This window comes from Anas acuta, chromosome Z (assembly GCF_963932015.1).
Source record: "Anas acuta chromosome Z, bAnaAcu1.1, whole genome shotgun sequence".
In the NCBI taxonomy this organism is placed as follows: domain Eukaryota; kingdom Metazoa; phylum Chordata; class Aves; order Anseriformes; family Anatidae; genus Anas; species Anas acuta.
This window is the reverse complement of record NC_089017.1, coordinates 18,496,279-18,513,789: the sequence shown is the minus strand read 5'-3', so window position 1 is coordinate 18,513,789 and position 17,511 is coordinate 18,496,279. Positions and strand designations below refer to the sequence as shown.

General features: G+C 40.3%; 1 protein-coding gene across 11 annotated transcripts in view; it reads right to left on the bottom strand.

Annotated features, from left to right (window-relative positions):
* The window catches only part of MAST4 (microtubule associated serine/threonine kinase family member 4), a 293,772-nt gene that overhangs the window by 109,693 nt on the left and 166,568 nt on the right, over positions 1-17,511 (bottom strand). For 5 of the 11 annotated variants that reach the window (XM_068665969.1, XM_068665970.1, XM_068665973.1 and 2 more), the window contains one exon: positions 13,813-13,893. The exons of the other annotated variants lie outside the window; for them this stretch is intronic. In XM_068665969.1, coding sequence (XP_068522070.1) covers positions 13,813-13,893 — 81 coding nt within the window. The remainder of the gene's footprint in view (positions 1-13,812; positions 13,894-17,511) is intronic. 11 annotated transcript variants of the gene reach the window in all.

The following is a 17,511-nucleotide window of genomic DNA, read 5'->3' as shown; positions in this document are numbered from 1 at the left end:
TTTTTAAAAATGAGATTCCAAGCCTGATTAATAAATGCTTGAGTTAACAATTCACTGAGACATTTGTAAAGCATTCTACCTATTTCCACATAATGCTTTAATAAGTTAATTAGTAGAATGCAAAAATTTATGCAAGATACAGGAAGCACTAACATCTACCAATAGAGAGATTTCAAAAAATAACTACACATTAAATGTTTCCTGTGGATCATATAGGGATATGTTCTTCACTTAATACAGTTCAATACTGCTATCAGTGATCTGGAAAAAAATGTAATACTTTTCCAAGCCAATGAGACCAAAGAGGTAAATAATGACAGGAACAAGACAGTTTATCATTGGATAAAGTGGCCTTGTTTGAACAACAGACGTTCTGTTATTACTAGACTTCACTAAAAAAAAGGACATAATGTAAGGTAGAAATATAGAAGGCAGGGGTGATGAGAAGGATTTAGGTGTTCCCACAGGTACACAGCTACATAAGAGCTCCTAATGTGACAGTATAGTTAAAAGAATACACATCCCACAGATACACAAGCAGGAAAATCCCTCACCGGAGTAAGGAGATGAGAGATGAGGATTGGGAGGCTAGAGTATTGTCAAAAACAATACAGGAATGACATCTGCTGCACCACAGTATGCAGCTTGAAAAGCTTGAATTATTCACTTTATCCAAGGCTATAGGAGTACCTTGGTCATCTGGTATATGTGTCCACAGGATGAGGAGATTTGGGGGAATACACAGGATGTAGGCATAGAGGACTCTATCCTGTCCCTCACTCACACATATTAGAAGTAGAGGTTCAAACTGTGGGAGTCAGATGAGAAAGCACAGGTTTGAATTATTTCACCTTAGCCACCAGAACACAGTGGATTTCCCATCATTATGTGTCTTAAAGGTTAGGTTTTTTTTTTAAAGGTAGAAAAAAAGACAAAGACACTTCAAACAAGAGTAATAGGATGGATTAAAAAAAAAAAAAGTAGAAAAGGTTCTACAGCTTATTTTATGTAGGAAGTTGAAGTACGAGATGTTATTGGTTTATTCATTCCTTAGACTACATTTGTATTAGTGGTAAATGTACTAATAAATATTTTTATAAGTATTCTTAATTACAATATTTGAAATCTTGCTCCCTCTAGTGGATGATGATTATGATGTTTATTACCTTCCTCTGATGACTTCACATGACTTTCACTGTGGGATGCAGAAAGTAAAAATAAGTTTAAAAAAATCACTGAAAGGAAGTGCTTTGTGGGTGTGCAGTGTGTATCTGCCAATTTCTGAGTTTACTTAGAAATGTTTATAAACACATGTAAGCATTGCTGCTCTAACAAGTTTTAAAGTAACATACAAATTCAAATTAACCTCCCACTACTCTAGTGTATTATAGCTTATTTAACATAAACACATTTAGGAAAAGCAATGGTCACAGCATCTCTTCCCATTTCAGAAAGTTTCTGAATAGATGCACAATATTAACTAAAACTTAAACATATCGTTGTAGTCATTTGCATTAAACATCAGAATTCCATTCTGGCAAAGCACTATTTTTAATCCAACATTTTTCTATCTGTAGTGGAGTGAGCCAAGCATGGTATCAACTAATCTACCTATTTGTTCTCGTCCCAGAAATTAGTTTCTCCTTCCAAGCTACTTTAGCAAACAGGCAGACTAATGAGGAAGTACGAAGGAGATATTTCCAATTGTTATCACTGAATTTACAGTTACCTATCTTGGCAAGTAGAGTAAGCATTACTACAGTTCAGAAATGCAAGTCCAGCAGGGAAGAGAAACAAAACATCCAATAAAAATTTCACTTTGCTCTGGGTACTATGCTACTTGGACCCTGACTTCACGATCACAAATGATAGAGGAAAAAATAAAAATACAGTATTGCATAGCCGATATTAATCCATCCTGCTTTGCCTGGTTTTTTTTGTTTGTTTGTTTTTGTTTTTTCTCCAAGTGCCTTTTTTTTTTTTTAAACCAGCATTTAGCAGCATCCTAAAAACGGTCACACCATTTCTTCAAATCAGTATCTATTTTTGTGGCTTCAGTACCACTAGTATAAATCTGTAGGTAAATGCAATCTCCATATGGTAGGTCAAGAGCAGTAACAAAGTTTCACATGTTCTCAGGCCTTCACATGAAAGGATGATACATTTAAGAAGCATGATTCATTGCACTCGGACCATTATACACAGGTACCTTCTCCTGTCCTCACACATCTGGCCATGCATGTTTTAAAATCAACAGTGACAGAGTAAGGTAAAATTCCTAAATAATTCCTTAAGATGGATACAATCATTCTTCTAAAACAGCATGCACTTATCTATTTCTACACGTTCCAGATCACAACTACAGTCAACTAAGCCATGCTTTGTGAAAAAATTAATTCAATTGTACAAATTGTTTTTAAATTATTTTTTTATTTTTATTATTATTATTGTTTTAAATACAAGGTTGGGCTTTTTAACTTTAAACTTAAAATTGTGTTCTTTAAAAGTTTTTAAAGTTTAAAAATGAATAATTCCAGTAAACTATAGTAAACCAGTTCTCCTAGTTTGGAGAACCCCAGACAATGTACCCATGCAAGAGGAATACTGCTCCTTATTCAGAGCCGTTTTCATGTATTCAGCTCTGCCACCAGCCACCACCTCACTTCCCTATTCACCATCTTTAACAGCAGATGTAAGGGACTCCCTGTGCAAAAGTTAAATGAACTAGGGAAAGAAATCAAGCACAATTCACATTGGATAGCATTAAATCCTGGTATGTTTGGGAAAGTTGTAATGAGCTACAACTTTTCTCATTTTTAAAGCACTGGGGGAGGGGAGGTTAATGGAAGTCAGCACAGCTAAAAACTCAAGACTGTCAATCAAAGTCTAAATAGATTGACTCCAGTGATACTGAAATTAGAAGCAGTTAATCAGTGTAAACACTGTCTTCAGGGAGACAGAAAACTTCATCAGCTTTAATACTTACACACTGAACATCCTAAACTAATCACCCAACCAGCACAGACTGATGGCAACAGATCAATTACAGGTCTCTGTCAGAGCAAGGAAATTAAACGCTCCTCCCCAACTTTGGCAAGTACTCTGCTTATTTCAGGTATTTTAAACACACCAGTTACTTCCCGATTCAAAAATATATAAAAAAAATCCTGACTCAAATCACACTGAATAAAAATAAGGTGCTAAGATTTCAGAGCTTTGTAGTATGTAAACACAAAGAAGCTGTGTTTCTTCAGCATTTCCCTGCAATCATCTGTTTCATGCTCCATCTGATCTGTGTGATAGATCTGCTGTCAGCAGAATGGTGCGAGATGGAGCACCCCATGCAGCACAAGCTGACAAATTGGAACTTGGGGACATAGGAAGTTAAAAGGGGAAACATTATGCTTAAGGAATATAATTTGGACTGCTATTAACATTACCCTTGGTATTTCAAGCAGTAAGCATACAAGACTACAAGTTGATAACATCCCTAAATCTTTTTACCCACCACCCTTAATGCTCTCCCACTCAACAGGCTAAATAACAATTAGCAATTACATTGCAGCAGGCATCCCGCCATGTAAATCTGAACAGAACAGTTCATTGGGAGGGGACCTTCAGGGAGCACCAAGTCCAACTGCCTGACCCCTTCAGGGCTAACCACAAGTTACAGCATGTGTCTGAGGGCATTATCCAGATGCCTCTGGGCACTGACAGGCACAGGGCAGCAGCCACCTCTCCAGGAAGCCTGTCCCAGCGTTTGACCACCCCCACGGTAAAGGAACTTTTCCTCATGTCCAGGCTGAACCTCCACAGCACAGCTTTGTGCTGTTCCCTTGTGTCCAGTCATCGGTGAGGCTGCACCAACACGAAACATAGCAGGAGAATCACCACGTCTGAGCAGCTGTGCAGTGCTCAATGCACCCCAAGATGTGGCTTGCCCTCCTGGCTGCCAGGGCACACTGCTGGCTCACGCTGAGCCTGCCGGCAGCCAGCACCCCCGGAGCTCTTTCTGCTGAGCTGCTCCCCAGCCACTCATCCCCAAAACTTGCCCATGTCCTGCACTGCTCCGTCCCAGATACAGAACCCAGCATTTGTCTTCACCAAACTGCATGCTGTTGATGATCACCCAATACTCCAGTCCATCTCAAATTGTCTGCAAGGCCTCTTGTCCCACCAGGGAGCAAATAGCACCTCCAGTTTAGTGCAATTGGCAAACTATCTCATTAGAAGTATTAGAATTCACTATATATAAAGAAGGATTTTTTTTAGAAAAAAATGCAAACCAAACGTCTACAAGTGCAAGAGAGGTGAACACGATTTTAGTTATTTATGCATTTCAAGTGAGAGAAAATACTCTAGGTGAAGAACAAAATACTAAAAACAATCTTGCAGCTAAGGGGCCTTTGGTCTAAGACCCAGCATTATCTAGTTCTTCAATCCCTGTGCTTCAGTTCTCCACCTGTGAAGCACAGATAATAATGTCTTTTAACTTCTCAGTAGTGTAATGAAGACATTTCCATATATATTTGTGTGAAATCTACAGATACTAAAAAATGAGAGAGAAAAAGTAGACAGTGGCAGGAAGATCTTCAGGATGACCACCAGACAGGGGTACTGAATTATTTCTACAACACCTCCTTCCTGCAGGCATAGACTGTACAAACACAAGATGTGTGACTCAGATGACTCAACAAAATGCCTTAAATATCTCTTCTCTGCATATCAAGGAGAATGACAAGCAACAGGAAGGATGACATGACAAGTCACAGACTTCCACCCCCCCACTCCAAAGACAGGCATACACATTTCATTTTAGCTTTGTAGAACTGAGAGCACACATCAACACTGTGTAACATGCAAGCTATAGTCAGCACCTCAATCATCACCAACACCCTGTCGAAAACATGTAAAACAAGGAGTGCAGGATCAGCATGATCTGTGCTAGCTTTATTTTATTTTTTTATTTTTATTTATTTATTTTTTTTTTTTACCTCCACCATCCTGGAAAATCCGATCAGTCATAGTGGAAATGAAGGAAATAACTCTTCAGCATTCAAATAGCAGTTCAGACAACGAATTGCCCTGTTTTTACTGAAAGCAGACGACCTGATTATTCCATTCATATAACTGCACAGGGTGTTTAAGGGAATATCAATATCTTGATACAAAAGGGACTTGAAACATTTATCACTACAAATACATGTTCTCCATATGCCACCAATGAAACAAGTAAAGCCAACCTCGACCCTAACCCCTTCACCATTCACACAGCCTCTCCCTGACCATCTCCAGTCACATCTGGACGTGGCTTACCATGAATTTTAATGAGTCTGAATTGCTTGTGTAAAAGTATGTTTCTCTTAAATCAGCACACACTTTCAACTCTGTACTTTGATTATTTTTTTTTCCTTTGTGGAGTGATCTGTTCTTTCAAAAATTATGTAACACTTCAATTCTGCAAAATTTAAAGAAAGAAACCCCACTTAGTGTAGACAAAGGGTTATCCCAACACATTCCACTCTATCTTCATAAAGTACATCCACATTCTGCCATGCTGACTACAACATCTGATGCCATCCTTCTTCCCCACCAGCCCAATGTATATCCTGTTCTTTATCCTGTGCTTCCCAAACACCACTGCTTGTGCACTAGCACACGTCCACGAGTAGAGCAATTTCATCAGTCCAGCGGCAGTGTGTTGAAAGCCTACATGTTCACTTGACAACGAAGCCACAGTGTGGAGGTGAAGGAGGAACTGCCTATCTAATTGCTCATAGTGGAAGCAACTGGCTTTGGTTGATATTTATCTGTATCACCACATGTCATGATCCCCTCCTCTCAGGCATTACAGCTATTTTTAGAAATACTTCCAGGTTTAATCAACCTGGGAGGTCACGGAGCATTAACCATCTTCCTACACTCAACCACGTTTTCCAGTGTACTTACCAAAAGGAATATAGCAGTCTGAGACCACAACCTCCTAAAATATGACAAGAACTTCTTCCAGACTGTTGTGGTGATACTTTGGAGTCCCACAGACATGTTTTGTATTGTCTTTTAGTTGTGACAAGTTTTAAACACAGTTTTAGTCATTGTTCATTTTTCTATCAAATTGCAAATCTGCCTTTCTGGCCAATAAGCATCATGTTTTTATTTCCCATCCGAGAACCACTCCTGGAACAACCCCACTCACAACTCTTCAAGGTACATAATATTTTGGCTGTAAGCCATGCTAACTGTTTTGCTGGGTAGCTTTGAGACTACAACTCCTATCAGCTTTGCTCTGTTGAATTGTCGTTGTGCTAGAGCTTTTAACTGCAAACAACCTCCTCCTTCCTAGCCTAGGAGGGCCTTGCCAAATCTCTCCTAGTAGCAGGTCCTTCTCCTAGCAGCAGGTCCTGAGGAACAGAAAAAAAGCAGCCTTCATCACCCCTGGTAAAAGGAGAGGACAAGCCATGCTTTTGCTCTATGACAGCAGGTTTCTTACTGCCAGAAAAGAATTTTGCACACCTAGCTCATTTCTTCCTGCAGTCTTCAGAGCTAACAGTCTGCTTAAGAGTACCCTGCGGATATGAGCTCCTGACTGCCACAGCATGAGCCCAGAAAGCCATGTTGCTCAAAGAGACATCACAACACACACACAACATAACACAGTACTAACAGACATTAGCACTGTCACAGTGCTGTCACACACAGGGAATGGTTACCACACCACTAAAAACCCTCTACTGTGTGAAACCTCAGTTCAGGAGGCAGACACGTTTTATCTGGCGTCTTTCCAACATCTGGCTCCTCAACACCTCCTACTTCCCAGCACTATGCTTGAGCCCAGAACCAGCTCCCACGACCCTTTCAGAAAAGTGGTGTCCCAGCAGCAGTTGGAACCACATCCTCAGAGCTGCTCAGGCTCTGGGACCACACAGCACACTTAAAATAGGCCACATGCACCTCATCTCAAGGCAGAGAGTGACAGTCCCCAGGAGGCCTGGCCAACTTGTGTCTCAGTCACACCATGAGCATGCCATGTCCTTCCACTCCCAAGAGACAGAACTGATCTCCTATTTAAAGCCAGATCACTATTTTGCTCAGTAGCTCTTTGGATCAGGAGCACAGTCAATCCCTGCCTCAGCCACCTAACTACCATGGACCAAGATGAGAAACCAACCAATACTGGCATCAGGTCTGCCAAGTCCAGAATATGGCCCTTTTGGAAACACTCTTCACTCTGCTATATGTACAAGGCACTGTATCTAGCAACCCATACATTTACTTTTCTTCTGAAACAGCTAAAAGCAAGCAAGAGGAATAACAAGGTATCTGAAAAACAACAGGACTAAGAGCCTTTGTACTTAATGTGGGCCGGAGGATTATTTTTTTTGGTGTCGTTTCTTGGTGTATTTTTGTTTGTTTCACTATTATTCTGGAAATCTCTTGTGCTTCTTGCACTCCTAGTTCCATTTGTAAAGTCTGATTACAATGCACAGCTGTAAAGTCATCATTTCAATAGTATTCAAGAATAAGCTAATACCAAAAAAAGGTTCTTTCCCTAAGGGACCACCAACACTTCTCACGAAGTAATTCAGCCTGCACACTAGTGAAAACAAGTTGTGCTGTGTATAGCAGAAATAACAGTCTCTAAAATAGCCACTGCAGGGATAGCAGTGTCCTTCTGATACACACCTCCTTCTGCATTCCCCACTGAAAGCCTTAGGAGTCTCGAAGCATTTCCTAAGCTTCATGGCACCTAAGCAACTCCTTGCAGCTTGCAGTGTTACAGTCTGATGAAACAGTGTAATCAGCAAGGCTGATGCTTGCAGTGTTCGTTTCTGTTCTGCAACTATTTTTATCAAGGTGAGATAAAGTGATGCAGATGCAACAAAATGCTGCAGTGTTGGCACAGAGCACGGATGAGAATTTCCAACTCAAGAATTTAGCTGCAGCGTTGTTTCTCTGGCAACTCATCCAAGGACTAGCTGAAACGGGTCACCGTGCTGCACAAAGACTGTGAGACATTAGAATTTGGGATAGCAGGAGTGGAATTATCTAGGGAAATGCCTCTCCTGGAAGAGGTGAAATGTTAACATCCCTATCAGACCAAACTTTCAAAGGAAAGTTAAGGACAACCAACAGGCTTACCTAGCATTTTTCTCCATACTTCCAAGAACCGCTTGGCAACAAGACAGACTACAGACAGTAGCCTTAATTTGGACAACAAATGGACCTTGAAGTTAGGACGTTTTAAATGCATTCCCATTAATTCAGTTAAAGCCAGTCATGAAACCATACTACAGAAGTCTGAGTTTTATGTGCAGGTTGAGACAACTGAGCCTCAGGACGCTTACAATCATTACTAATAGATACGTCACCTTCCGACAAGCAAAGCCTCTAGGTCAACAGGTACGCTCTCCAGTGACTAATGATTGTTGTTAGCAGGTAATTTGCATGCACTTGAAACCTTGTGGTATGACAGTTAGGAAGACACATGAGCTATATTATATTTCCAAGTATATTTCAAGAGCTGCCAAGTTCATTTCCCATTATATAATGTGGAGCAGTTATTCAAATTTTAACCATCTCCTATAATCATCCTGGAGTAATGTCTTAACATTACAAGTTGAGTACTCACCTAATGTTCACATGGTCCCCAGAGTTCAATTCCCTCCCTTCCTCCAATTCCTGATTTAGGTGTGGCATATTTTTGTAAGTATTACAAACTTTTGTTTTTTAAATTGAAAACCTGAGAAGTATTTTCTACAGAGCTTCCCTCTTTATACCTTGCTTTCATTTCACTCAAACTAGGCACAGGGAACACAATTAAAACCTCAGTCACACCAATTCTTTATTATGATATCACCTATAACATATCAGAGAAAGCAGAATCTGACCCAAAGAAACAAAAATCTGCCCCAAAAGTAATGCCACAAACATTTTAGGCTTCAAAATTGTAAATACTCTGAGAAGCACATTAAATTACAGTAAAAAATTAGAATTATGAAGGTATATATCAGTGGGAAATATTGCTGAAAGAGTTTCAACCTCTGCTTTAGAAAGGAATTAAGTTGCTCAAGAAACCTTCATTCAAGTCATTCCTATGACTATGCAGCCTTCAAAAATTCTAGAAAGATTTTTTTTTCCCTAATAATATTTAGAATAAAAACTAAAAATCCTTTATTGTCTGCATTCACAATATCCTGGTGACACAGCAGTATCCCACAATAGCTGTAATTTTCAGTCTGGAATTCCTATCAGCTTTTTACTTCCTCAAAATGTTTAAAAAGACTGAACTATTAACTTCAAAATTTAACATTCAACAGTACGTACAAAATACAACCCAAAAGGCCAGAAGATTTAATAAAAACAGCACTCAACTGCTTTGGGAGAGTCTTTATGAGAGTTCAGGGAAAGAAGATCAACAAAATGGCATTTAAAATGATTCAGACCAGCTCTCTCCCACAAATGAAAAGTAGCAGCTTTCACACTACTGCAGGAAATAACTGTCACAAGAACTTATCATCTAAGATACAACAGACAGACAGACAGCAAATCAACTGTATTTCTGGTAAGTCCTGTAAATTCTGTTATCTATTCTTTCTTCTGAGATAATTTATGCTGTAAAATTCAGGTTGGAGGGAAGGGAGAGGGAGCTACTCTTGTTTGGTTACTTGAATTAGAAAAAACACTTTTCTGAACGGCATCAAATAATGCAAACCGCAAATCAAGTTGCCATATTCCTAATAACTGTTTCAAGCAGATAAACAAGAATGCAGATTTTTTTCCAGGAGCTTTTAAAAATGTACTTCACTCCAAATCTTTCTGACATCAACAAATTGAGTTCTGCTTTTATTTTATTCCATAAGCTATGCTCCAAAACATCACTGCAACAACTAAAGCTTGGCCTCTGATTCCAGATCCGTGTGCAGCAAGTAAAACTGCACTTTCTTCAGTCCCAGACCCCCAAAATAAATGAAATCAGAAATTCTTATCACTGCATCCCTCTGGGATGGCAAACCAACAAGTAAAGATTCTCCAGAAGGCCTCTGCTCACAAATGACAACTGCGCAGCGCCTGCAGTTCTCAAATTGTACCCTCATGCACACCAACACCACCCTATGAAGATGCTAATAGGTTTATACAGATGTAAATGACTGTCACAAGCAAAAATAGAAACATAAGACCCTCTCCTCTGCTTTGTGTCTACAGGGCTCAGAGAATTTAAAAGCTTTGAAAGAATTTCAAAAGCTGATGATGGTGTATTATGTTTGTACATCACACAAGTGATGAGATCCGACAAGGCAGTTTTTATTTAATCAATCACTCCCTCAAAACTTAGTTCTACATGAGAAAAAAATACACAGCTTCATACACGCAATGACATTGTTTCTCTTTTTCCGAAAATACCTATAAACCTTAATTCTCAACTGAAACAGCTCTCCCTTTGAAGCTACACATGGTTTAATATAAGAGAGCACTGGAAATATCTGGAGTAGGTGTTTTGTGGGGTTAAATAAATGTTCAGAGAAGGAGTTAAAAGAACAGCAAGGACATAAGAATTTTGGCAGTAGAGACTCTACCTTTGGAGGTAAAAGCCAGCTATTAATTTATTTCACCTTGAGGAACTCGTGCTTTATTGTAGGTGTTCATGAATTCTAATGAGATTATTCTGAGAGATGAAACAGCAGGTTTTCCTCATTTTAAACAAAAATGAAGAACTTGGGCAAGAAATGGAGTCAAGTGATTCCTTACCTCATCTGCACCAGCCCTTCTCATGACCTTGTTTCAGAGTAATAAATCAACAACTGCGTCTTTCAGCATAACGTCAAGGTCAACATACTTTGTACTTGTCTCTGGATGCAAAGGTGGAAATAAATTTTCAAGAAAAATGTTTGCTTGAGCATGCCTTGTTATGGCAGCTGTGGCAGTAGGACAGAGGGAAAATGGGCAGAAACTCTGTCTTTTGAGATTCGTAAAAGAAACTACTTTTGAGACAAGAAAAGCCTGAATTAAATTTCTAACTCCTCTACAGAATTGTGCTCTACCTTGATAAAGCCATGTCATCCCTCTTTGCACAAGTGCCCACCATCACAGAGGGAACACTCATACTTCATTTCCTGCAGCGTACACTGCCTGCTCTATTTAAACTATAAGCTTACACCAGTTTTAAACATTAACCACTATGAACAACAGCTGCTACTTTGGCTGTCAATCAGGTCTGAACAGGCAACTTTCAGAGCTGATGCAGTGACTACGCCGAGGCAGGAGCACTGCACTCCTGAAGAATCTGAAGTGGTGCTGAATGTTATTTCCACCTTACATGCCTCAAGTTTGAAAAACCCCTTCTGCCTTCATCCTCCTGAAGACGTACCAGCAGAGTACAGAGAGTGCTACCCTCACGCTGTACCAGCAGGCTCTGCTGCCAGAGGTACTTCTATTCACAAGATGCTACTGTTTATTTTGTGAAGATGTTCATCATACTGGCAAAAGGTTCCCTTTACACTGGTACTGTATACAACCGCTATAAAGCACAATTCCAACAAAAGCAGCTGCCCAGGGAGCAGCTGTGCAAGTCAAAGGACATGAGGGAGATGAGCCAGCATGTTGGAGTGATATGATACCGCAGGAAACTCTTATCTATTCTCTCTAGGAAATCTCCCATGCTGCTAACACTTTTGAACTAAAGTGGTCACGTTAAAATAATTCTCCTCCCATCTACATGAGAACTCCGAGCCAAAGAAACAGGAAATGTAAATTACTCACATGTCCCAAACCAATACACGCTTTTTTTTTTGTGAGCCTAAGGTTGAACAGCCACTAATAACTAAAACATTTGCTGCTCTCTGAACACCTTAAGCACTCTGCATTTATAGCTACATAAAACACAAAGATTCAGAACAAATCAAACTATTTCTTTTAAAATTAAATTTCTGGGAAAATTCAAACATTCTTGCAAAGCATTAGATGAATTGCGAGGGGGGGGGGAAGGGGATTACAAACACTAGGAATTCTGACATTTTTCAGAAAAATCTGTGGAGGAGGTATTGTACTGCACAGAATGTGTAAGTTCCATTCTATTTCCTCAAAATGAATCTAATAGGTGTGTTCCCAACACCATCATGGGACAGAAAGCTCAAACTTTGTATTGCCAGGAGCCTCTACCATCCAGCATGGGGAAACGAAAGCCTTGAGGGGTACAGTTTTGTGCCCTAATTCCAAAAACCGTAAAGCCCAGGAGCACTGTGCCCACAGCACAGTCTGCTTGGCAGGATGTCCATGAGGCCAGAGATGCAATTAAATAGTTTACACAAATTAAAACCTTTGCACAGCTTTTTGCTTCCACAGAATTGCCATTCTGAAAAAGAACACTTCCCCCACCACCTTGTCCCAGAACAGGGCTACATAAACTAAAGACCAAAAAGCGCTACTTTTTACCAGCTTTTCCGTACCATAAGCTCCACAACACACACCACTTTGCTGATAATTCATTAAACACCACAAAGTGTTTTCACTGAGAACAAAATTTATGGACACTTAATCATATTGAAAAATGCACAAAAGTAGGATTCACATCTCATCTCTTCCCTTACAAAACCGTATATAAAAAACAATATGATATTTCTTCAGAAACACATATCAAACCACAAAATTGCTTCAATTTTTCACTGTCAAATTAAGCCATGATAGATGGATTTTGAGAATCAGTCGGTTTTTAACTTTCAAGTATGCTGAAGAATAATAACACATGCAAGCAATGTCTCCTCTGCCATGCAATGTTAAAGAAGTTGTACCAAATAGGCACAAATCCACTTTATTATGTTATTTAACAAGGTGGCAGTTCCTTAAGTTTCCTTCATACTCACAATAACAACTGAAATCTGATTATTAAAATTTGTCATTTTTGGGGGGTTTAATTCTTTATTTCAATCCATGAGGCATTGGAAACTCATTTTGACAACTACTCTCCCTAAAGACCAGGATCTCACTAATTTATGCTGAGGAGAGACCAAGCTTGCAATTTAATTTTCTGAAACAGAAATAAAATATAGCAAATTTTACTGTATCAGAAACACCCTTCAATTCTTATTTATTATGATAATTTTACCATTATAGAAAGTGTCACATAGTATTTTTGGATCATTTCATTTTCTAATGTTGTAAAAATTCTCCCTTTCTGACAAGTACACAAAACTGATTCTTTTGTGTGAACTGGGGAGTAGGAAAAAGGAAATGAGAAGAATATTTCAGGTGGCTGCTTATGGCATATCTAAAATATTACTGTATGAGAAACAAAGTTTAACATTGTCCTAGTCCTTCAGAAGGAGCAGCCTTACAGATCCACCATAAATGACAGTTTTCTTCTAAATGCATATACATCTTGGATACTCAATTCTTCTGACATCTAGCATCACAGATCCTAGTACTGCCTCTCAGGTATGCACAACACAACAATGTGTTTCATCAATCACCCTCACTTCTGAATTCACCTTAAACTTTTGACATGATAGAACAGTTAGCAATAGCATCACAGGAAGCAAACCATAAAATTTCAATTGCAGACACATTCCTAAGCAAAAGTCAGAGCAACTCAATATTACGCATTAATATCTTAAGTCTCCTTACTAAGTCTCAAAATATTGATTACCTTCTATTTTTTCCATTAAAAAATTAGTTTCAGAAAGACAGCTGGTCAAGTAAAACATTTTTCTGATTGCACAGACATACTTTATTTTCCTCATTTCTCCCCTAGAAACACATTTTGATCGTCAAGTTTTGGATGCAGAAGGAAACACCAACAATGGAAGTTTACTCGCTTACCTCCAAAAATGAAAAGCGAACAGAGGACTGCATGGGCTGCAAGGGCTTGTTGGGGTTGGGCTCAGGCTCCTTGGGGTGAGACTGAAAGTTAAAATAATGTCATCTCTAGTAAACAGAAGGCTTAGCAAGAGTTGCATGTTTCAGTGTAGGAGTTACAAAAGGAGTTTCAGTTATAACTGAAACATTACTGTCCTCCTTGAATGAAGTGACTGACAGTAGCCACACAGTTTTTGACATAAGATGAAATCAATTTAAATAAAAACAAACATGAAATCTGTTGCTGGTGCGTATGCTTGACTATGTGAGACTCTCTCAAGGAACAATATTGTCCAAAGAAGGGAAAAATACGATACCTTGTTTCAGACTTCTAAGTGTTCTGTATGAAACAGTAAGTAACTGGGAGTGGTTGGGGGGGCGTTTCTTTGTTTAATTTTAGGAATTTTTAAAGTTTCTTTTGATGTGCTAGTCAGAGGTGTAGGAGAACTAAAAATAATGATGAGCTTTGGTCAGCAACAGAAAATTTAAAAAAAATTTAAATCTTTTAAAAACATTTAATTACATGCCTCTTGTTGTGATTAGCTGAAGTCGTCTGTCCAAAACTACACGTATCTCTACCATCAGTTTAAACCAAGCAAAGGCAGAAGCTGATGGGTAGCTTTTTCAAGATGGCCTTCATAAAGATTTGCTCTACTATGTAACAAACCATTGCAGCCAGCCAACATTAGCGCTCCTGACCTGTCCCCAGCAGACCCACAGAAGACCAGCATGCTATAACTAGCTCCAACCCTTGCTTTGACACCGTCATATTTTACAACATTCCCATCAAAACCTTTCAATGTGGATACCTGACTGATGTTTTTTTGAATTATGTTTCAGCAGAAATAGTACTCCTGCTCCTAAAACAGACTGGGAAAAATTGTTTGACAACTACTTGCTACTTTTCTTAAGACATTCTTACATTTGCATGTTTTGTAGAGTTCACAAAGCTTGGTAGGGAAAACAATGAGTCAAGGATAGGCCTTCTGGTACTTCTTGACAAAGTTGCTATCTTGGGGCAAGTTTGCTAGTTGTGCCATCCCCAAACCTGGTGCACAGAAGAGCACAACTCATCAGCTGGACAGGAGCTAGCCTGTTTTCAGCTGCAGACTAGCTGTGCTAGCACAGCAGTACGTCTGATCTAATAAGCTACTTTAAGAGCCAAAGGCTTAATCTGTTACACTGAAAATTTCTAAACTGCACCCAGGCTCAGATCTGTCAGCCCATGGAGGCCTGCGGAGATTCAGATTTCTGCAGTTCAGCCACGCCTCTCTCTAATGCACCATGGCCACAACCAGAGGAACCAAGACCTTTCCGGCACATACGGTCAGTAAAGACTTGTAAGGCAGAGGTTTGCAACAGAAGAGAGCATGGGGGCAGCAACAGAGTAAAGATCAGGGGCCAGGAACCAACCAAAGCCAGAGCAATGGAAAGGAAAGCAAAAGTCAGGCTTCTTCTCACTGAACGAGAGTATGTTAACTTCAGAACACCAGAATAAGATTCTGAAGTCACCACCTTTCTATCCTTAAAAAAAAAAAAAAAAAAAGTCATTGAAATTCTACTACCCTTATTACAAACAAATCCTAGGGACATGCAGTGTCAAAGAATGTCTCCTCCCTCTAGTGGCTGGCCCATACACAGGTGGTGTAAATCCTACACCTGCTAGTAGTTACTCCATAATTATTCCTCATTTTCATTACTGTAACACAAGAGTCTCAGCCATGGAGCAGACTCTCAGGGCATTCATTATCAGCTGTGCTTGCGCTGTGGATCTATAAATTCTCACTAAGTGATGACACAGGAGTGTCAATAGAGTTCTTCTACAGAGCTTGCTTTTCAGCTTTGCTTTTTTAAGACCTAAAAATTACATGAAGAAACATGTTAAAACAAATTATCACAGTGCATATGCACAAGGCTGACAGGCAGCCTTAATTCTTACATTTACTAAATTTGGAATGTTTCAATTTCGGTCCTTAATATTCTTTGAAAGAGCTTCCTGCAAGTAATGAATATAAAGTAGACAGACTGCATAAATTTCTCAGAGATGAAATGTAATTCTAGTCCCAACATTTAAACTTTATTGAAAGAAAATTTATGAGGATCCACACGTGAAGAATGCTTTGAGGAAATGCACCAACACACGCATCACAGGAATCAAGCAGGAGGAGTTGGAAGCCACAGTGCAGTTAGAAAACTGTGACCTGATTGCTATCACGGAAGTATGGTGGGACAAATCACACAGCTGGAACGCTGGAACCAAGGGCTGTACGCTTCTCGGAAGAGAGAGGCAGGGAAGGCGTGGGAGGGGTGTTACCCTCTAGGTTAAGAAACAGATTGCAAAAAGCTGCCTCTGCAAAATAATCTTGTGCAGGTTGAGAGGCTGTGAGCGAAAGTTAAGGACTGGACCAATACACGATGCCTTGTGGTTGGGGTCCTGTTTGCAAGGCCTTCTGGCTTCAGCTACAAGATGCATTCACACTCACAGGCACCCATCCTGACAGGGGACCTCACCCAGATGTCTGCAGGGGAAGCAAGCTGTGAGCAATCCAGGAGAGTCCTGGAGTGCACTGGGGATAACTTCCTGGTCCAGGTAGTAGACAGACCAACCAGAGAAGTGTTACTGGACCTGGTGCTCACCAGTGTGGATGAACTCATTAAGCGGGTTCAGATTGGAGGTGGTCTGGGCTGCTGCAACAGCTCCCTGGTTGAGTTTGTGATCTCAGAAATATAGGTCTAGCAGAGAGCAAATTGAGGACCCCAAATTTCAGAAGAGCAAACTTACAGCTTGTTAAAGAACTAGGGGATGAGATCCCCAGGGACACAGTCCTGAGGTACAGAGGAGCTGATCACAGATGACAACTCCTATCTTAGAACACAAGAGCTCTCCATCTCCATGTGTAAGAAAGCAAGAAGGGATGGCAGAAAACTGGGATGACTGAGCAAGGACCTGGTGGGTCAGAACGACATGTAAGAAGGAATTCCCTGCTTCCACTGCCTGTGCACATGTGGCCTGGGAAGAGTGCAGGGATGCTGTCCAAATGTGATGGGATGGAATCAGGAAAGTCAATGCACAGACAGAACTGAGCTTGACAAGGGGTGCAAAGAATAGCAAGGAAGGTTTCTCTTGGTACATTGCTCGGAGAAGAAAGGCCAAGGAGAGCATGCCACTTCTGATAAATGAGAAGGGAGGACGGGTAACAACAGACATGGAGAAGGCTGAGGTACCAGCAACTTTTTTTCCTCAGCCTTCACTGCCTGTCAGGCTTACCACATCATTCAAGTCCCTGAACCTCCAGGCAGGGGCTGGGGGAGCAAAGTGCCTCCCACTGTAAGCAAAGAGGAGGTTCAAGACCACCTGATGAGACTGAACAAGTCTGCAGGCACAAGTCTATGGGGCCTGATGCCAGGGTCCTGAGGGAACTGACTGTGATGCAGTTGGGCTGGAGCACCTCTCTGATGAAGAAAGGCTGAGAGAGCTGTTCAGCCTGGAGAACACTCTAGGGAGACCTCATTGCAGCCTCTCAGTACTTAAACATGGCTTAAAGGGAAGATTTAGATTAGATGTTAGGAGGAAAATCTTCACTCAGAAGGTGGTGAGGCTCAGGCTGCCCAGAGAAGCTGTGGATGCCCCATCCCTGGAGGTGCTCAAGGCCAGGCTGGATG